Below are 21,184 nucleotides of genomic sequence, written 5' to 3' on the forward strand. Positions count from 1 at the left end.
CATACATATATGTACAGTTCTGATTGTTCTTATGTTGTCTGTTTGCTTTGAATTATTCAATTATTTAAATGTTATTACGCTAATTTTCACGTCATTAGGAAGTATGTGTAAGAAAGACAGATGAGCCATATATGCCATGCATCTATGAATAATATTTTCTATTATATATTGTTAAATGTCTGTTATGCATATATGTTTGTATGTATTGATGTATGGTTGAAATGTGTCATATTTGAAAATGGCAATTTCAAATAAGTTAGTTTAATAATGTCCATATGTGACAAATATAAGTTGAATGACCCTGACAGAGAAGCGGCTTAGAAAATGAATGGATGGATGGATGGATGGATCTGCATATGCCAATATACATCATATATTTAAAACCCATATATTGTTCTGCATGGCTCGACTATGACTGTGTACATGTTAATGTATTTCTGCTAGCATTTGTGTTTTTATTAAGCTATCTAAGTCTTGAAGATTGCTTGTTTTCTCTTTCACACATTCATTTTCTCCATGGCTTCTCTTGTGGCCCTCTCTCTCTCTCTCTCTCTCTCTCTCTCTCTCTTTTCTCAGTTTGAACTCCAGAGGTCATGGGAAGATTCCCGCATTCTCACAGATGGTGAAACTGTATCTTGCTCAATCACGAAGATGCTTTTGTGAGTCAAGGGACCAGGGACTAAGGCCTTTTTTCTCCATACAGCCAAATCTAACCATAAATTAGTCCTTCTCTCTTTTCCTCACAGTTTAGTTCATGGTTTTATGTTGTTTGGGTGTTTTTGTGGGAGGCATCTTCCAAGGTGCTGCAGAATTCTCCAGGCTTTGGCAGGTTTAAAAAGGCACTGAAGTGTGAAGCAGTTCCAGCTTAATAAAGCTTAGCAGTTCAGGGCCTAAAAAGGTTTGGAAAAGGTCTGTGTTTGCTTAGACGCTAAGTATGCTTTGAAGGGTGAGAATTGGTTGGCACCTGTAATAGAATTCTCATTACCCTTTAAATAAGGTGCCTCTTAAGAAAATAAATGTTAATCATTTAATAAGGAAATGTGTGAAAGTATTTCAGCCTGCCAACATGCTTCAGTTACTGAGCCCATGTTTTCAGAAATCTGGAAATGAGAGCCATGTAACACTGAGCCCATAGTGATCACCTTTAGTGTCTGTAGCCAGTGATTCCAATTTGCAGACAGGCACTTTTAAAGGGGAATTCTACCTATTTTTTAAAATTCTAAATTCATTTATTTAAATGTAAAAACTAAGTCTGTGAGATTGGTTCACTGTGAAATGCTGCATTGTGGAGAGACTTATGACTTGGATGTCTTTACAGTGGTGGTGATGGGAACCAAGGGTCATGATGTCTGTAATACAAATGTAGCCAATTTATTTACTATCCAAAATGACCAGTGAGCCTACAGTGAGTCTGAGTTATCATAAAACAATCTCAGTCATCAGGCAATGTATTCTGAACCATTTCATCTAATAACTTTCTTTGCATCATTAGCTTTGAGAGGCCTTAAACTCTTCAGATGTCTGGTTCCTTTCACCACCACTGTGAACAATTCTGACTGTAACTTTCTCTAGAATGGAGCATTTCACTTTTAACGACTGTGAATGATTTTATTTGGATCTTAGCCATTTAATTATTTTATCTTTTTAAAAAAAAAAACAGACCAATTTTATGCCCATTTTACCATCTCACATCTCTGGCAGGAAACTTTGCCTCTGAAATAGAATAATTTCTTGTAAAATGTCTCTTAACGCTTGACATTTTATGAGGCCAAAGCCACTTCTCATTTGACAGCTTCTAGTTTAAATGTTCTCGTTCCTCCTTAAAAGGTATCTGAGGGGCCAAAATGTAACTGCTGCGCCACTAAAGGTGGAACGGGAAAAGCTGACTTCATCTTCACGGCTTAGTGTTTGACAGTTTCTCATTGCAGATGTAAATGTATTAGGAAACCAGCTGGAGTGATTCTAAATGCAAACAAGTCTATTTGTCTCTAAATTATCAATGTCTTAAATCCTTCTCTTTGCTGTTTCATTAGCTACTAGCTAGGTGAGACTGCTGTCGTTGCTATGGTGTCTGCGTACCAACCTTCAAGGTTAAAGGGTGAAGAGTTATCAGTTGTAGGCTACTTTAACTACGGAATTTCAGTTTATTAGAATAATCAGCAGAGCTGAACCTGTATTTCTAAGCGTGCAGTGCAATATAAAGTTGTTTCATACAAAGTGTACATTCCTACCTGAGGCTGCATGTCATCTGCGGTGGGATCAGTCTATGAAGAGTTCAGATTCACTGCCTGTGAGAAGCACAAGAAGATTGCTGTTAGTTCCACACTGCATGTTCTTCAAATCTAAATGTCTTCATCTTCAGGTATGACTGTGTAAAATCAGGCAGTTTTAAAGGCAAAAGGACAGTCTAGGCCTCAGTGCTAAGTTCTAAAGTAACAGTTATATCCAAGACTTGAAATGCAAGGGGATGCCATCCCCCAGTCAAAATAAATGACAACAAACAGTCCGCTTGTTAAGTAACCCCCCCTTTCCATCCCCTTTTGATTAATGTGATAGCACTTAAGATGCCTCCTCAATATTTTAATTCCATTCATATGTGAGATTTCCATGCTATGGGAGGTCTGCGTGTAAAACAAACCAGCTACAAACAGGGCAGATCAGACGCACCAACAGAAGAAGTGTTTATATAGGATCCTGAGCATTTGATTTTCATTGGTTACATTACAGGGCCTTTGGTACAGCATGCCCTCCCACACTCAGAGTTGCCAGATTTGTGGTTTTCCTGTCAAACTGGGCTTGCTTGAAAATGCTGTTGCAGGAACAAATTATAAAGTTTCAGCTTCTGGTGGGCGGCTTTTAAGCAAACTTTGGGCTGGAGATGTTTGCTAGAACTGTCAACCTTGCCCACCATAGAGAATATTAAATAATACAGCAGGAGCTTAGAAAGGAAAATAGTTATGATGATCAGTGCTGACCAGTAAAGGATGTTTGAAGTTAATATGACTGGAAATTGGAGTTGAAATCCTTCAGGTATTATCTTAATATTCATTTACATGAAATAAAAAGGCAAGTTCTAGCATTATAGGCTAATGATAATAGCTTTAGCTTCACAGCATTATAGTACAATCAAGTGCGATTCACTGAGAGTCTCGTTCTCAGAGAATCAGGTCTAGCACGTGCTGTGACCAGAGAGAGAAGCATGTGAAAGGTGAAGTCATGAGTGCAGCTTGAGGAAATTGTGGAGTAGAACACTTCTTCACTGAACTGTACACGTAAATGATTCTTGTGAATTGTTGCAACATTCGAAGAGTGAAAAGTTTAACCAGTCATTTACTGTAAAGCTGTACTTTTGCAACTCATAATTACTCTATGAGGGTCATAGGATCGCATAGACTGCTCAATCTAAGGAAAACAGCAATGCTGGTCCAAAGGTGCAAAGACCTCAGCCAGTAGCCAAGTTCACTTCATTTCCTACCATAAAGATATCAGTGCTGTCCAAAGCAGGGCTGGCTGTTTGTCATGCTTTCATGCACAAATGCACAAGGACTAATCAAAGCCTGAAGATGCTTATCTTAACCTTTTTACTTTCTGTTTTACAGCTCCAATTGTGTATGTTCTTTTTCAAAATGTGATTAAAAAACAGTTTTAGAGCAACTTAAAACTTGTTTGCACTTTTAACGTGTTTTGTGCCTGAATCGTATCTGGACGTACTGAAATGTAAACAGGCCCCATTTCTATTAGTCCAATCACCATGAAATTTTCACACAAAGGGCAAAAGAGAAGATAAATGTTTTTCTTTGCATATCCACATATTTATAATCAAAGCCTCTGAACTGTTCTACTATGTCTGACAATCATGTAGGTATCTCAGTGTTGTAGCTACAAGTCCGGCAGTACACTTCTGGGACCTTTAATAGTCACTGCAGTGGGCATCCAAGGCCTGTTTCCATAGAATCCAATCAAACAATGACCAAACCTTATATGAGTCAAGCTCCATGACTCCATTCCCAGCTATGTGAGGCTTGGTTTAAACAAAACAATCAGTCAGTTTTGGAAAATTGGCACCTTAACAAACTGAAAAAGCAATGTTCTTGGTCAGCTATGATTCCAACAGTCCATTGTATTTAATTTTTTGTCTATTTTTCATTTTCTTTATAAGTGAATTACAGGGAAGGATGATCCAGTATGAGAACTGTGGGCCAACATCTATTTTTGATCATTTCTAATGTACATATCTGTGTATACTGATACATAAACATTTCCAAAATGTAGAAGTTGAGACTACTTTTAGAGAAGTAATAACATTTGTCTCTCTGGGGTTACAAGTGCAGTAAAATGAATAAAATGCAGATACTTTAGCTCAGTAACCCAGCATCACCCAAACATTCAGCTCTCCTGAAGTACAATAAAGACCTTATCAAATATCGGTCAAAAGCTAAACATCTGCCCAGCGCTGATCAGCTTTTTTAATCAATTATCTGTTGATACTGATATGAATCTGATGTCGCCAAGCATCCATAATTATACACTCTTAAAAAAATGGTCCTTAAGGTTCTGTATAGAGCCATGAACCCTTAAAGAGCTGTTTGCATGCTTAAATATATATAAATATATGCTTTGTATATGGTTCTATATAGAACTTTTTTGAACATGGTTCTACATAGCACCACAAAGGTTTCTTCTATTGCTATGAACTTGACATCGTAGCAGGAGAAGAACCCTTTTTGGTGTTATATAGAACCTTTTGCAACACATTCTCCATCAATCTGAAGAACCATGTCACCATGCAAAGAACCATTTAAGCATGCAGATGGTTCTTTGTGTGTCCATGGTTCTATACGGAACCATTGCCTTTACTAAAGCCTTGAAGAACACTCTTTTTAAAGAGTGTCAGTAAAACTGTAAACTTTACAGTCAAAGTTTATTTTTGGAACTAAATGCTTTGTGTTACTGAACGCCCTGTTCACAAACATCAGCTGTGTGGCTCACTTAGAAATTAGTGCAGATGATTCTAAAAATGTGGAACATAAACATTATAAACATTATAATGTACAAAACTTTGTCAAATAAAGCACTCTCATTAACATACACTGTAAAGGTAAAAACAACGTAAATGAACAAACAACACAGATCCAATTGTGTACCTTAAATGAGTTGTAAAGGTAAACTACATTCACTTTCTATGAGAAAAGGGGCATATTTATACCTTTTCATAAAGTAAAGTTTTAAAGCAGAAAAAATAGAACTAACAGCCTGAATTAAAGATGGGATATGGATTCAATGAAACTAAAAATACTGCGTGTTTAAAATGTTAATTTTGGAGTATTAGTTTGCTGAGTTATTCTATAATCCATGTGTCCAAGACAAGACCCTGGGCCAAGTCAGGCCAGTGGCACATTTTCTATTAATAGTAGCCCATTTCACAATGAGCTGGACTACAATTCCCAGCATGCATTGCAATGTAATGTGTGCTCCAGGCTTGTTGAGATTTGTAATATGGCCCTTTTGATGGATGAGATTCACACCCCTGTTCTATAAGCACTCTTGTTTTGAAGGTGTGGCTAGCTCGCTGCCTGTGTTCTGTTAAATTAGGAAGTAGGAATTAGTGAGTCTAACGCTGATGGCAGAGGAAGTAAGATGTAGCAAGGCTTCAAGACAGAACTCTCCTTGTGTACGGCGTGACTGTGGCCAACTACAGCCTCTTTAATAAACCACAACAACTTGTGCATCAGCTGTGCCTTCTTTCATAGCGGCAAACACTACAGTATAATTGCAGTGGAACATGGGATAATTAGGTTCCATAACTAAAGATACTCAGGACCACTGAGGGTACCACTGCAGTGACCCCAGTTTAATACCCTTTCTTCTTTGAGTGGAGGGAAAAAAATGTGCTAACTGATTCAGATTTAGTCAAAAATCAGGCCTTTTGGCGGAGTCTTCATTTGAGGCAGGCCTAAATTACCTTCCCGATATGGTTGCCGTGGAAACCTGTCAGGTATCACACAAAACCACTGTGAGTTTTGCGAGATTTCCAGTGAGGTTCTCCAGGCTTTCCACTGAGGTCAGCTCTTGCCTGCTGGCCGCTGAGCCGAGCAGCAGAGCCGTATGGAGCCTGTATGCAGATGTGTTTTCCATGTGGGCTGAATAACTGAGCTGAGAGGACTGCGGTCAGTCTTAACCCGCTCTCCACTCCTACGCACAGGGGCACAGAGGAGAGAGCGCTGATTCACCCCCACCCCTATTTCTCTCTCTCTCTCTTTCTCATTCTTTTCTTTCCAGTTCTTTCTGTTTCTTTCACTTTCTCTGCAGTTCATTACTTTCTTTCTCTCTCTCTTTCACCTTTTCATTTCACTGCGCTCTTTTCCTCCTGTTCCCTCATTCACTCTTTCATTTTCCTGTTTCTTTTATTGTCTCTCTGTCTCTTCATTTTCTCTTTCTCTCTCATTCTCTCCATTTTCATGTCATTCTTTCTCCTTTTCTTTCCATTGTCTCTCCATGTATTTTTTCTCTTTATTTTTTCCCCCATTTCTTTTGTTTTCTCCACTGTTCTCATTCCATCTCCTTTTGTGTCTCTTTCTCTTTCTCTCTTTCCCTCTTTCTCTCTCCTCTTTTTTTCTTCTTTCACCACATTTGTCTTTCTCCCCATTTTCTCACCATTTTCTTTCTCTCTCTCTCTTCACTTCTCTTTCCTCCCTTTCTCTCCATTTATTTTTCATTCTCATTCTCTCTCCCCAGTTTATTTTCTCTTTACATTTCAATCTTTCTCTCATTCCATTTCTCTGTTTTCTTCTGAACTTCCAATCCCCCCTTTTTTACCATTTATTTCTCTCACTCTTCAGTATCCCTCTCTCCCTCTCCTTCTCTCTCTCCCCCTCTCTCTCTGCCTGAATAATGAATCACTCTGAATGAGCCTCATTACATAAGAAGAGAAGACGTTATGTGTCCACCGTGTGTGTGTTACTGAATGTGGCCTCTGTGCTGATAGCGGACGTGGGGAATAGCGCTGTATGTGTGTGGGTTCGTGATTGCGTGTGCTGTGTGTTTTGGCGCGACTCTTCACCCCTCATTACAGGCGCATACTTCACAAAAACCACTCAGACTCAACCTTAAACATGGCCAAAAGCAGCCTGTAATACCAACCAAACACTCATACATACGTCAAAACATAGCAATTACTATTCAAAGAAGCGCAAATTATAATGATATTCATTGTCCCTGGACAAAAACACTGACACAAACTGACATATATCTGCATTAAAGCAACAGTTTCCGCAAATGCAGACGTTTAGCTTGCTTCTTTTGGTTTGCTCTGAATCTTCAAGGCTAATGTAGCCGATGAGTAGTGGAAGCACCTAGCATCATGCTAGCTGAGTGCCTACATCACCACACACTGCATTGTTTGGATATATAATGCCATTTGTACACATACATACTGTGGATTTCCACCTTAAAGCGTTGAGTGGCAGCTGTACTTTGGGCATTTGCGCAGCGCTAAACTAGTGGTCAGAAGATTAAGAGACCCTTATTAGTCCCACAACGGGGAAATTTCACCTCCGCATTTAAACAATCCGTGAAGTGAAACACCACATACACACTAGTGAGCACACACACACACACACACACACACACACACACACACACACACACACACACACTAGGGGGCAGTGAGCACACTTGCCCGGAGTGGTGGGCAGCCCAATCCGCAGCGCCCGGGGAGCAGTTGGGGGTTAGGTGTCTTGCTCAAGGACACCTCAGTCATGTGCTGTCGGCTCTGGGGATCGAACCAGCGACCTTCCAGTCACAAGGCTGGTTCCCTAACCTCCAGCCCATGACTGCCCCCGTAAGCTTCCATTACTTGTTACCTACATTAGCCTCTTAACTCCAGTTCAAAACTAAAGAAGCAAACTTCAGACACCAAACATGTCCAGGTAGATCACCAAGAGGGAAACTGTGTACATGTGATTTTAGGCCGAACTGCTCCTTTAAGGCCATAACTCATCTTCAGCTTTGACATTTCAAACAGCGCCACAAACGCGTCTTTCACGTCTGTCTTTCTTTACAAGTCAATTTCATTCACAACAGTATTGAGCTCATGGCTTCAGACACTGTAGCTATTCAAGCTATTACTGCTGGACACAAAAGGGCATTTCTGACTTTGTATTTCATTTACAAATGAAAATAATACATCAGGACAGCTGTTGGTTCAGATGAATGTGAACTGTGTGGTCAGGTATGATGAATGCTTGATGACTGATCTCATTGCTTTATTTGGGTGTGTAACATGTGAGAAAGAAAAAAAGAAGGAAAGAAAGAAAGAAAGAAAGAGATGTGTGTAGGGGGGGTGTATTCTCTCTCAAATGCAATATCCTCCTCCCCCATCAGAGCTGAGCCTCCAAGATGAAAACCACAAATCTGGCACCATAAAACAACAAAATCACAGCAGCTCCTCTCAGTTCAGGCCTTAAAAAGCCAAGAAAAGCTGTTTGGCCTGAACTGAAGTATGACTGGCTCTTCAGACCTCTATTCCCTAAATGAGAGAGGGAGAGAGAGAGAGGGTTGAGAGAGAGAGAGGTGAAAGAGAGAGAGAGAGAGAGAGAGAGAGAGAGAGAGAGAGAGAGGAAAAGGTGAAAGAGAGAGGAAAAGGTGAGGGAGAGAGGGAGAGAGAGAGGAAAAGGTGAAAGAGAGTGAGAGCAAGAGAAGAAAAGTTGAGGGAGAAAGTGAAAGAGAGAGAGAAAAAGGTGAGGGAGAGAAAGAGAGAGAGAGGAAAATGTGAAAGAGAGAGAGGGAGAGGAAAGGGTGAGGGAGATAGTGGAAGAGAGAGAGGAAAAGGTGAGGGACAGAGACAGGAAAAATTGTATGTGAGAGAGAGAAAGAGGGGGGGGGGGTGGAAAGCAAAAGACAGCAAGTGGAAAGAAGTGGACAAGGAAAAGAGAGAAAAGGAGGAGGAGAAAAAGAAGCAAAAGAGACAGAAGAAAAGAGGAAAAAGATAAACAGATGAAAAGAGTGAGAAAGACACAGAGAGAGAGAGAGAGAGAGAGAGAGAGAGGGGAAAACAGAGAGTGGAAAAAGGGAGTGGAGAGAGAGGATAAAGGACAAAAGAGAGAAACAGGAAAAGAGGAAAAAGTGTGAGAGAGGAAGAGGAAAAGATAGAGAGAGAAAATAAAACAAGGAAGAGAGAGAAAGTGAGGATGAGAAAGAGAAGAAAAGAAGCAAAAGAGAGATGAAGAGATTGAAAGAGAGGAAAATATGAAAAACAAGAAACAGAGGAAAAGAGAGATCATGAGGAAGTGTGCAGGAAAATAGAGATAGAAAGAGAGAAACACAAAGAGAAAGGAAAGAGAGAGGAAAAAGAGAGAGAGAAAGCAAAGGAAGAGAGAGGGGAAAAATAAACAAGAGACCTGTATGAGAGAGAGAGAGAGAGAGAGAGAGAGAGAGAGAGAGAGAGAAAGTGAGGAGAAGAGAGTTTGGAAAAAGAGTGAGAAAAATGGAGAGAGAAAGAGAGGAAAAGATGAAAAAGAGAAAATTAGAGAGGGAGGACAGAGAGAAGAAAAAGAGTTAAAGAGACAGATAGGGAGAGAAAGAGGGGTAAGGTGAGAGAAAAACAGAAAGAAAATAGAGAGAGAGGGATGAGCAACAAAAAAGGGAGAGATAGGGTGAAAGATATAAAGAAGAAAGGGGGTTAGAGAGAGAGAGAGAGAGAAGGAGGGAGTAGATGACCAGAAAAAGCCCCTCAGTCCCCTCATAAGAATGAAGGAGACGGAGCAGAAAGTGAGCCTAATACGGTCAGACTTCCGTCTGATAGCGGAGCCAGAAAAACACACGAATCCCTGAGCGGAACACGCCGGGCCTTTATGTGTGTTTATCTTCAACTCCCCCTCAGCATTTTATCAGATTATAGCTCTCATACTTCCAGCCAGACCCTCATCCCTCATCTGTAACAGAGTGGCAGAGGATCTCTGTTCATCTCACCAAAGACTTCATCTAAAACACAGACCCTCCTTATTCAGAATTCCACAAAGAGGTTTAGCATTTCAGACTTTACTTCTATTTGAATATCATTGCATTTAACATAATACATTTTTTCATCTACACATGACTTATTTGTGCGCCTAGTCAAACAAACACTAAAATGACTAAGATGACACTAAGATGAGTTTAGATATCCTTATACTCAGATAACCATCCATAGGTAAAATGTCTTTGTATGCTGTAGCATTAACATCACCTATCACTGGATCTAACGGGCCCAATCCCTGAAAAATAGCCTCAGACCATTATTCTTCCTCCACCAAACTTTACTGTTGGTGCTGTGCATTCTGGTTGGTTGCACTCTCCTGGAAAACCCAGATTCTGCGGCAACGCTCTGAGATTGCTTGCTATACCGCTTCATGGCTAAGCTGTTGTTCCTAGACTCTTACATTTCACAATAATGCACTTACAGTTGACAGGGGCAGATCTAACAGAAAAAAACTCCACAAACTGACTTGTGGCAGAGGTGTCATCCTATGACAGTGCCATGTTTAAAGTCAGTGAGCTCTTCAGCATAGCTCTGCCCTGCCAATGTTTGTCTATGGAGATTGCATGGCTATGTGCTTGATTTTATGTACCTGTTAGCAATGGGTGTGGCTAAAACACCTGAACATTAATAAAGGGTGTCCACATACTTTTGGCCATATCGTGTATATGTACTCAAACCACTCAGATGTTTTAACAAGCTTTGGTCCAAAAGAGCTTCAGTATTTGCTTTTAACAATAGCTTGGAGAAGAAAATGGTCAATTCATAATTTATGCAAAACCTGCACAAGAGACCAAAAGTCTTTGTCACGTTTGTAAAGAACACTACTGAGAAATAAGGAGTGATTCTTTTAATGTTAAGCAGCTTCTTACTCCTCTTTTGTTGTAATTTATGATGTATTTATGATGTATATGATGGATCATAAGAGCGCAGAGACAGAGCACCACGAATCAGGAAAATGTCCACTAATCAGCTACAAGCCTTTTCTGTCTGTTTACCATCAAAAAAACGACATTGTTTTCTTTAATGAGATAAAAGCTTGTTTTAATTTATGTCAGTGCACTGTGGCCTTCTGTCAACAGAAACATGTGACTGATCAGACCATTTCACGATTTATATTATTTATTGATCAAATTTGTCTCCATCATAATTCATTATTCAACATTTGCTGTGTCAGTATGTTAAAATATGCATTAAAATACATCAACGGAAACTTGGCTAAAAGTTCCTAAAGTAAAAGTCCAAAAGAGGGTTGGGTGTACCCAAACTTTTGACGGGCAGCAGATGACTGGTCCATTTCAGTCGCACTTCCAGCTTATTAATAAATAGTTTTCAGCTCCGGAGAGGACGCGCAGAACTGGCCTGGTGTTAGCATTTATGGACATTTTTGTGTACAGCGTCAGCTCTGGATGTTCCTGTGTGCAGCATCGTCTAAACTCTCTGGCCTTTATTTATCCCGTAGACCCTATTTGGACCACAGGGGGCTGAGATGTTTCCTGGCCTGATGTGGAACAGTGGCCTCCGGAATGTCGTGGGGCCGTGTGCTGTAAACTTGGCAGCAATATCAGACACGTCTCTCTTAACTCCGCCACGGCCACTTGGCTGTCCAGCACTTTGGGTAGAGCGACTTTGAAGCTGTACAATATGCGGATTATGTTTGTTCTCAGCAGTGTGCAGTGTGTGCAGGACTGAGGAGGACAGGAACATGAGTAAAATAGTCTGTGTGCGATTATGTTTCAATATTTTGGCAAAAAACTCATTTACACAGATTTTCCTCCTCACATCAAACACACCACCAAGACGTGTTTGGGCCCTGAAGTTTGCTTTGTACTTGAGGATAATATACACGCTTACAAAACAGGGTTTTTCAAGGGCTCTTTAGTAAAGAAAATGTTTCTATGTAAAACCATGAGAACTTAAAGAAGCCTTTCCATGATTAAAGGGCTCTTGGCATCGTGAATCGTGAAAGTGTTCTTCAGATTGATGGAGAATGTGCTGCAGATGGTTCTATATAGAAGCTTTTTGAGGGTTTATATAGCACCAAAAAGGGCTCATCTATTGTAACAAGCCTGACATCGTAGAACCCCTTTTGGAACTATATAGATCCCTTTTCAAAGGGTTCTATATAGAACCACATACAACACAGTAGAGGTTCTTTAGAAATGACAGTGGTCCTTTAAAGGCCCAAGAACCCATTTTCATGGTTGTGTTCATAGTTCATGTAGAACCATTTTCTTTACTAAAGAACCCTAGAAGAACATCACCAAAAAGCGTTCTTCTATTGTTACAAGCTTGGCAGAAGAACCCTTTTTGATGCCATGTAGAACCATTTTCAAAAGGTTCTATATAGAAACACATACAACATTCTTCATCAGTCTGAAGAACCATTTCACAATGCAAAGATCCTTTTAGTCATGGGAATGGTTCTTTGAGTGTTAATGGTTCTATCATTTTCTTTACTAAAGAACCCTTGAAGAACCATCATATCTAAGTGTATAGATAAGGATTTTTGATTCTTTGGTCATAGTTCTTCAAGGGTTGTAAAAACCATGGTCCTATATAGGCCCAAGAACCCTCAAAGAACCATTCGCATAGAATATTTTTGAAAATGCTTTCACATAGCACCAATAATGGGGTTCTTATGCTGTTACATGCCTGGCAGAATAACATTTTTGGTGCTACGTAGAACCATTTTCAAAAGGTTCTATATAGAATCATATACAGCACATTCTTTATCAGTCTGAAGAACCATTTCACCAAGCAAAGAGCCATTTAAGCATGAAATGGTTCTATATAGAACCATTCCCTTTACCAAAGAACCATTGAAAACCATCCTTTTAATAGTGCAATTAAGCTATTAAGACAGAAAGACTGTTAGCTTTAATCACATATCATATCAGTTCAGAGAATTCCTTATAATTAAACTCACTTTGGAGACGGCCATGGAAAAATAGGGCTTCCCAACTTCTGAAGACCCAATTCAACATCGCCACAAATGTTGTGTAGCTAAAAACACTACATGAGAAAAACACGCAAACAGAGTGGTTTGAAGCAGGTGTGTGATGAATTAGACATGTAGGTATGTTGCTTGAGAGCAGATCTATCTTGTGTGATTAACTCCATTCTCAAAACTACACTCTCCCTTTAAAGCAGGATCAGGGTTATGGTTAGGTGTGCATCCTGTGTAGCTGTTACCAGAAGAGTACAATAAGCATGTCTGAAGTACATCATTTCGTCTTCGTTTACTTCTAATCTCATTAAACTTTAATCTTTGGAGGAACAGAGGAGCAGGCCGGAAATCTGCTGTGCGTCAAATGGAGCTTAATTGGCGTTCACTCTGTTTTATGGACTCCTAGTTCCGCCTCCAACATCAGAGAATAATGTGGTCCTGCTCAGAGAGCAGCAGCCATGCATGCCAACCAAATGGGGTAACAGGTTAGGCTGGGACAATGAGTTTGGTTAATAAAGAAGAGCCCTGAAGAGTCAAAGTCATCCTTTGTGCTTTAATTGCTTGCACATGCCCTCATACATGCGTGTATGTGCGTGGAAGATAAAGTGGCGTAAGGCAGATTTGTGCATGTGATCAGACTCTGTTTGAGAGTCTTGTGCCATTTGCAGGGCTGCATTATTGTATTTCAATGGGTCTTCCTTGTTAACTGACTGGTTTATTCAAATGTCTGAACAAGATCTCTCTGTGACAGTTGCAAACCATGACCTCATATCATACCCAATAAAGGTAATGGTTCATTTGGTGCTCTAAGCAGGATGACATAAGCCATGATTTCATACAAGGATGTGATGGCATGTTATGATATACCTTTAGCTCAGTTCCTCTTTTTTCTTGCAGTTGTCCCTAAAATAAGCCGCTTTTCTTCATCAGTGCTAGGGAAGTACACCCCTTGTAAGTACTTTGACCTCAGTGTCACTGCTGGACTGAGAATAGTCGACCAATCATCCTGGGGGCAGAATTCTATGACTACTGATGAAGGTCTAGAGGATGGCCAACACAAACTTTGCAGCAGGAGATGAGCTACTGTTGCTGATTTTACATCTACAATGTGGAACAACAAGGTAGGAGTATCTAATAGAGTGGACTGTGAGTGGACACAGTGTTTAAAAACTCCAGCAGCACTGCTGTCTAATCAACTCACACTAGCACAACACACACCAACACACCACCACCACATCAGTGTCACTGCAGTGCTGAGAATGATCCACCACCCAAATAATACCTGCTCTGTGGGGGTCTTGACCGTTGAAGAACAGGGTAAAAGGGGACTAATAAAGTATACAGAGAAACAATCAATACAGTTGTAATGCTGTGGTTAGAAATAAAGCAACACACATCTCAAGCTAGGATCATTTCTCTGAGTGCTCCTCTTAAGATGTCCTCTTGTGTCCAAATTCTATAGGCAGCTGGTCAGATACCAATGCTATCTCACAATTACAAATTACCTTCAACAACATTGTATTAAAAAGGTTGGCTGTCAAGAGATTCAAATAATTAAATGATTGTGTGTCCTCAAATTTGACCAGAAGAAGATTTGAAAAAAGTATTGAAAAATAACTATTTTGTATTTCCATCCATATCCAGTGAGAGCAACAGTGGCTGCATGTTCCAATAAATGTATATGTCGTATTTCATATATATAGCGAGTAGGTCCTCTGTGTTTGTAGCCTCTCGCTCTCACTCTCATTCATCTTGTGCATTCTTGTTACATCAGAGGCTCTCAAACAAAACAGAAGCTTTGTACTTTGCTGTCATTGTTAGTTTGCTAAATTGTGCCTTTAAAGTTCCCTTTAAAAGCCATTAAGAAGCTGGATTTGAATTGTATCTGAAAGAAAATGGTTCTGTGTAGAACCCTGAACACTCAAAGAACACTCAACTGATTAAAGTGTTCAGATTAATGGAGAAAGTGCTGTAGATGGTTCTGTACAGAACCTTTTTGGAAAGAGTTCTATATAGCACCAAATATGGTTCTTCTATTGTAACAAGCTTGACATCATAACAATAGAAGAACCTTCTTTGGTGCTATATAGAACCCTTTTTTCTATATAGAACAAGAATCTTCAGCACATTCTCCATCAATCTGAAGAACACTTTGAAAGGTTCATTGCATCGTGAATCATGCAAATGGTTCTTTGAGAGTTTGTGGGTCTATTTAGAAACATTTTCTTTACTAAAGAAGCCTTGAAGAACTGTTTGTGTGTAGCAACATACAGTGGTGAGCAGCTGGGTTTCACGCTGGCCTACAACAGATTTTTCAAAAGGGTTAAACTAGGAAAACGCATTAAAAATGGGTATTAAGTTGGGTATTAAGCTACGCTACCAGCAATTAATTTCTTCAGCGTTAATATTCTGTCTTAGGATGTCCAGCCACAACTGACTCCAGACAGTTTAACTCTTAGAAAATGACGTTATCTCTAACAATAAGAAGGGGCAGTTGTAGCTTTCTATTAAAAGTTTATTTTAAAAAAATGAACACGTTTGTGTTTGTAGTTCTTAGATTTAAATGTAATCCAGGGGGTAACTCCCTATGCAATGTGTGATTTCAATTAAATAGTAAGGCAGTATGCAAACTCAACTTTTAAGGGTTAACTCCAGGTTTAAAATCAACTGTATTAAATAAGCTTCAAAGGCAATAAGCCAAAACTCAATGAAATCATGGCTCTAGATGCTCTCTTTTGTTATGGCCTCCATCATTGGTGTTTCCACACTTCCTTCCAGATGGTTTGGGTTAGGAGAAGCAATTTAAAAAGGATGATTACAACATCACCGCAACTCGCCATGATACTCCCTTTAAATAGAACTCGTAACTGTCTTTGTTTCCAAACCAAAAACTTCCTGTTAGGAACATCACAGTGGAACACATTTTCCCTGTGCAACGTATAACGTCACCCAAGTCCTGATAGGACATGTAGTCTGAGTCAGTTGTCTGGGAGCATGACCAACAGTAGACAAATGAAAAAACATCACACCCAGTCAGTTCTGCAGAAACTCCAACTAGTTTTCTTATCATCTGTTGGGAATAAGCTGTTGAAATAAAGAGATAGGCAGTTGCCTTTATACAACATTGAGTCACCTGCGCTAAGCCTAATTTGGATTTTATAGACACTTTAATAGCCTTCCTCAACTCAAAAACACTATAAAAAGCAGCTGCTGCCAAATCATCTCCATTATCTCTGCTGCTACAGTCAATTAAGCTCTAATGGTTAGAAGTAACTTGGCTTTGGTTTAGAAGGTGAATCTGATGGACTACTTCTAAACCAACACCTCCTCTGAAGAATTGTGCTAACTTACTGACTAGCATAAGCTAGGCCAGGTTTTAGGGTTTCATTCAAATAGACAGTCACAGAGTGAGAGAATGGGGCAGTTAATTTGTCTACATGACATCCTTTTTTAGCCCAGTGCTATTGTGCCAACATTAAAAGACACAAAGCCTGAAAAACGAAATGCTCAGCCTTCCAGACTAGCTTTTCTACACATTGAGTTAACAACAATAGCCAACAATAACTACGCTAAAAAGACTGTCTTTGTGACCATCTGCCATTGTCTCCCCATCCTAAAGCAAAGACATGTCAAATGGAGCCTCGTGACCTTTGCAACAAAGAGCAAGTGCATCCAAGGAGGAGTGACGGTTGTCCTTATTTAACCCCAAGACTGTCCTGACTCTCTAGAAAAGAATGAGGAGAACCACAATGCAGCAGTCAACTGGGTGGCAAATAAGTGAATGTTGAGTGAAAACGTTTGTAAGTTTGTCACGTCTGCTACTTCTCACCATGTGGCTAATCTGTAGACCACCAACATAGAGCACCAACAAGACCCAGTGCTGACTCATCAAACTGTCTGCTAGCCTAGCCATGTTTGAGGCTTTTGCCATGTTTGAGGCTTTTGCCTGATGACAGCTAGTTTGTAAAAAGCGATCAGTTCATCATGTTCCCTTGAGTTTGGCAACGTCTAGGTCAGGGGTTGGCAACATGCATGCGGCTCTTTTACTGTCCTGTTGCGGCTCCATAGCAGAATTAGATTCTTAACCCCAGAGTTCATGTAGTCTTAAACTGTTAATTCACCCTTTAACCCTGAAAATTGCTGTGCAGACTGCTGGTCACACAGCATCACAGACAGCAGTCTCACCTAGCCAGCAGCTAACAAAACGGCAAAGAAAAGTTTTAAGACGAACATTGATAATTTAGTGGCAAATGGACTTGTTTGCATTTCTAAGCACTCTAGCTTCCTTATATGTTTAATCTGCAACGGGAAACTGTCAAACACTAAGAAGCTGCAAAGCTGAATTCAGCTTCTTGTTTGAAATTTCATGTACCACCTTAAATAGTGCAGCAGTTACATTCTGGTGCCTTAGGTACCATTTAAGATGAAATGGGAAAATTCGGACAAGAAGCTGAAGAATGACAAGCTGACCTTTGCTTCATTAAAAGTCGAACACTGAGAAACATTTTATAAGAAATTATTCCAATTTTGCTGAAAGGTTTCCTGCCAGAGATGCGAAAAAAGTAACTACAGCTGAGCTAAAGCTTAAAGCAGAGCAAAGTAAGTCTTAGCTCAGACTGAGCCATATTTACAGGCAATACAGGTAAAATTGACATAAAATGGAGTTTTGATTTTTGTTGAAAGGACAAAATGGTTCTTCTTAACATTTAGGTGGAAAACCTCTGCTCTAGGTCAACCAGCCCAGTCCTTACATTCATGAGTACTGACACCAATTCCAGTGGCCTTTAAGTGACCATGCCTTATTGTAAGTAAAAGGGTAATAAATTAGCATTCTTTAGCAGCAGTTAGCCAAGTTGCCTGAGCATGAAGCTGACTACTTTGTTTAGCCAGCGTCGAGGCCCAAATGAAGAAGCTCTTCAATCATTAATCAGCCTATTAACTGGTCAGTCCTAAACATTTACTTTTCTTGTATGTACCTTTGGATGAGAGTTCAGGTGAGGAATCTGTCTAGCTAAAGTATTTACCTTTTCTCTTTGGCATCCCTAAGTGCACATGCCCAGCACTCTCCATCCTGTGATTAGACAAACTCTAAGCAGCATCCCTATTCGTCTTCAGTGGTATGTGGAACTTGTCCTTAACATGGGCTGTTGTGTTTGTTGCTCTGGAAAGGATGACCCTGATGAATCATCCGGTTTGTACAAATAGATGAGGGGATATAACCCACTGTTTAAAAATTGCTCCTTAAAAGGAGGAAAGCATGTTTACACAACACATATTAGTGCATGACACTGATGCTTACTCATTTCAGATGCATTCTTCATGTTTGTATTGCAGTGTCTTAACAAAACCAGTTATATACTGTGGTGTTGTATTCCAGCCAATGTAACTCCCAAAGAACATTGTGCTCCAATGTAAATGAACTGATTTGTGCCATTTATCTGAAACACTGTCCTACTTTGCTTGTCAAGTTGAATGACGACACAACCCCCATTTCCTTTTGCGGTGTATTCAGATCTGTCTGCCTGTATCTCTGGGAGGGACTCGCAGAGCAAAAGAGAGAGAATTAGATTTACATACAAGCTAAAGGTCAGCATGGGCATGATACTGAAGCCCAAAACTGACCCGTACCTGTAAGTTTGAAACCTGACCCAACGAAGCCCAATTGGGACTGCTAAATGTGAAACCTGAATCAGTCAGGTGGAAAACAGTCCATGCCGCTGAGGTGACGTGCCAGTCCTCTCGCTATCACAGCTCAAAATACAATACTGCCGGCTCTAGGCTGTTCATGACCAGTGTGCTTTTTTTTTTTTCAATTCTTTCAATTGGGATTCTTTTTGTTATCCATTGTGAAAAGCTAGCAAAGCATCATATACATACAAAGTTTGAATACACCCAGTCAAATTACATGCTTTGGTGATTTTCTAAGTGACAATAAGTTTAAACATCTACAGGGAGCAAACATTTGGCGCAAATTTTTGGAACACAATTTGTCTTTCTTTCCTAAATTTAACAAATAAACAGCATTAAATTCAGCAAATAAACAGTAATTGTGCATTAAAATGTGTAGAAGTGTGTTCTTTGTAGAGGACGTGCTACTTATTTTCACTTAGAAAATCAACATAACATGTCATTTGACCAGGGATGCCCAAACTTTTGCATATGACTGTAGACTGTACTAGAGAGCTAAAGTAAGAGAGAAAATATGTGGGCGAAAATTAGTGGGTATATCCTGTCAATAAAAATAATATCATAAAATGATATTATGAGTGAAACAGACGAGGCAAAGGTACAAAGGTAGCTATTAGCATGGCATGATATGGACAAAATACTAGTATTTTGATTGTTTTGAGAGAAATTGCAATAGTGATGCACTGTAGCTGCATTCCAAAGCCTTGGCTGCAGCCAAGGTAGGCTGCATTTCTCGGCCACTAAGTCACAAAAGTCGTACCAAATAAAAAGTACCCTTCATAAAAAGCCTAGAAATACAGCCTACTGAGTGATTTCGAGGATGCACCAGATATATCCATCAGGTTTCAGGTTACCCACAGTTCTCGGTGCACAAATGGTGTGAAGGGAAAAAAACAACAACATGGAAATGGCGGTAGATGTAGCCATTGCTTGTTTTAAAATTTTCACATTTAAAAAGGTTGCTCATGTACATCAATTCATCTTTGATGCCTTATAAAGTGTAAAATAAACCATTCATCCATATTTTGTATATCATCCAAGTATTTGGAGGAGGAGAGTTTATGGGACAGATCTACTGGGGACCCACCATACATCAGCTGTAGCCTAGGCTTTGGATAACAGCTACTATTTAAAAGTGCTTTGATGAATGTGGCATGCTTAAAGAATATTATTTTGACTGAAATAAATGATTTGGATTACATGGAAACCTTCAACACATTTCAAAGACGAGTAAAGTGTCCTTTGCCACAATTTATATGCATGTTAGAGATGAATAACACTAATAAAACTACTGCACATTGATAAACAACACTTAGTAATTTGCCTGTCCTAGCCTACTATAACCACACTTTACCTGGAAAAATGATAAGGATGCTTCAAAATAAAAAAAAAAATTAAAAATTAAAAATCACCTCTGAAATATGTGGAATAAACCACAAGTCACATGCTCAAGCAGGAAGCTGCATCACCGGACTTTCCTGAAGACCATGGAAAGAAAAACAGTTATTTTTCCTCTGTTTTCTGCAATATTGTTATACTGACTGATGAAAGTACAACAATGTTGCCCAAATAATAGAACGAAACTAAAATACTCAAAGAAAAATGCATTTTAAGTAGTAGCCTATCCTGTGCTAGTCATGCTAATTAGCCTCATTTAGTGTTTCCCGCTAACTGCATGCTAACAACCCTTATACTGTCAATCTTTACTGCCAGCAAAGAAACCCTGAATTATTCCGGAGATTTCAAACGCAATAAGAACTATATATATAAAATAATAAATAAGGAGGTTCATTTTTAAGAGTTACCAGGGCTAAAGGATACCCCAATCGTCGCCCATTTGCATTGGGACAGTATGTTATGCAAGCCTAGTGACTATGTTCCACTTTGACCACTGAGATCCAAACACTTGACCCATATCTCAAGAAAGGAAAAACATCTCTGATTCCCCACCAGTTTCAAATCATCCTCTCCATTCATTCAGTTCCTCTTTCTCTCACTTCCAGACACTCCCTATCTTTTCATAACAGTAATCCTGCCTTTCTTCCTCACACTTTACACACATGCATACACTTACTCCCCTTTTCACTTTGGCAACCCAGGTAAGCAACAGCAACACAAGCAGACACCATACAAGGCCCTGCGTCTGCTTACAATCAGCCGTTATTAAAGGATACACACATTAATCAGAGACAGGCCCATCTCAGCTCCATGTATGGTTCTCTGTTCGGCTCAGGAGTGAAGACACGCTGCATACCGCTTGATAGTGAGGAGCCAAAAGCTTTTCCTCAACAGGCTGGGATCATATTAAGGCGACTGCAGGGATGTATTCCTACATATATTACTGGCTTGAAACACCTGCTTTCACTGTTCCCATCTGTCTATGTATATTAAGCAGCATACATCCCCATGCTAGTGGAAGCTACCCTGCTCTTAGCCTAACTTTAGATGTGGATTTTAGATTGTCTTATTTATTGCTGCTAAAGTAAAAGATCTGTTTTACAGTTTTCCTCTTATCCCAAATGTAGCTAATC

General features: G+C 39.7%; 1 protein-coding gene across 5 annotated transcripts in view; it reads right to left on the minus strand.

Annotated features, from left to right (window-relative positions):
* The window catches only part of sorbs3 (sorbin and SH3 domain containing 3), an 85,319-nt gene that overhangs the window by 46,049 nt on the left and 18,086 nt on the right, over positions 1-21,184 (minus strand). For all 5 annotated transcript variants that reach the window (XM_017696408.2, XM_017696407.2, XM_017696404.2 and 2 more), the window contains exon 2: positions 2,232-2,288. In XM_017696408.2, the coding sequence (XP_017551897.1) occupies positions 2,232-2,243 (12 nt within the window). In that variant the 5' untranslated portion in view covers positions 2,244-2,288. The remainder of the gene's footprint in view (positions 1-2,231; positions 2,289-21,184) is intronic.

The sequence above is a fragment of the Pygocentrus nattereri genome, chromosome 29 (genome assembly GCF_015220715.1).
Source record: "Pygocentrus nattereri isolate fPygNat1 chromosome 29, fPygNat1.pri, whole genome shotgun sequence".
NCBI lineage: Eukaryota > Metazoa > Chordata > Actinopteri > Characiformes > Serrasalmidae > Pygocentrus > Pygocentrus nattereri.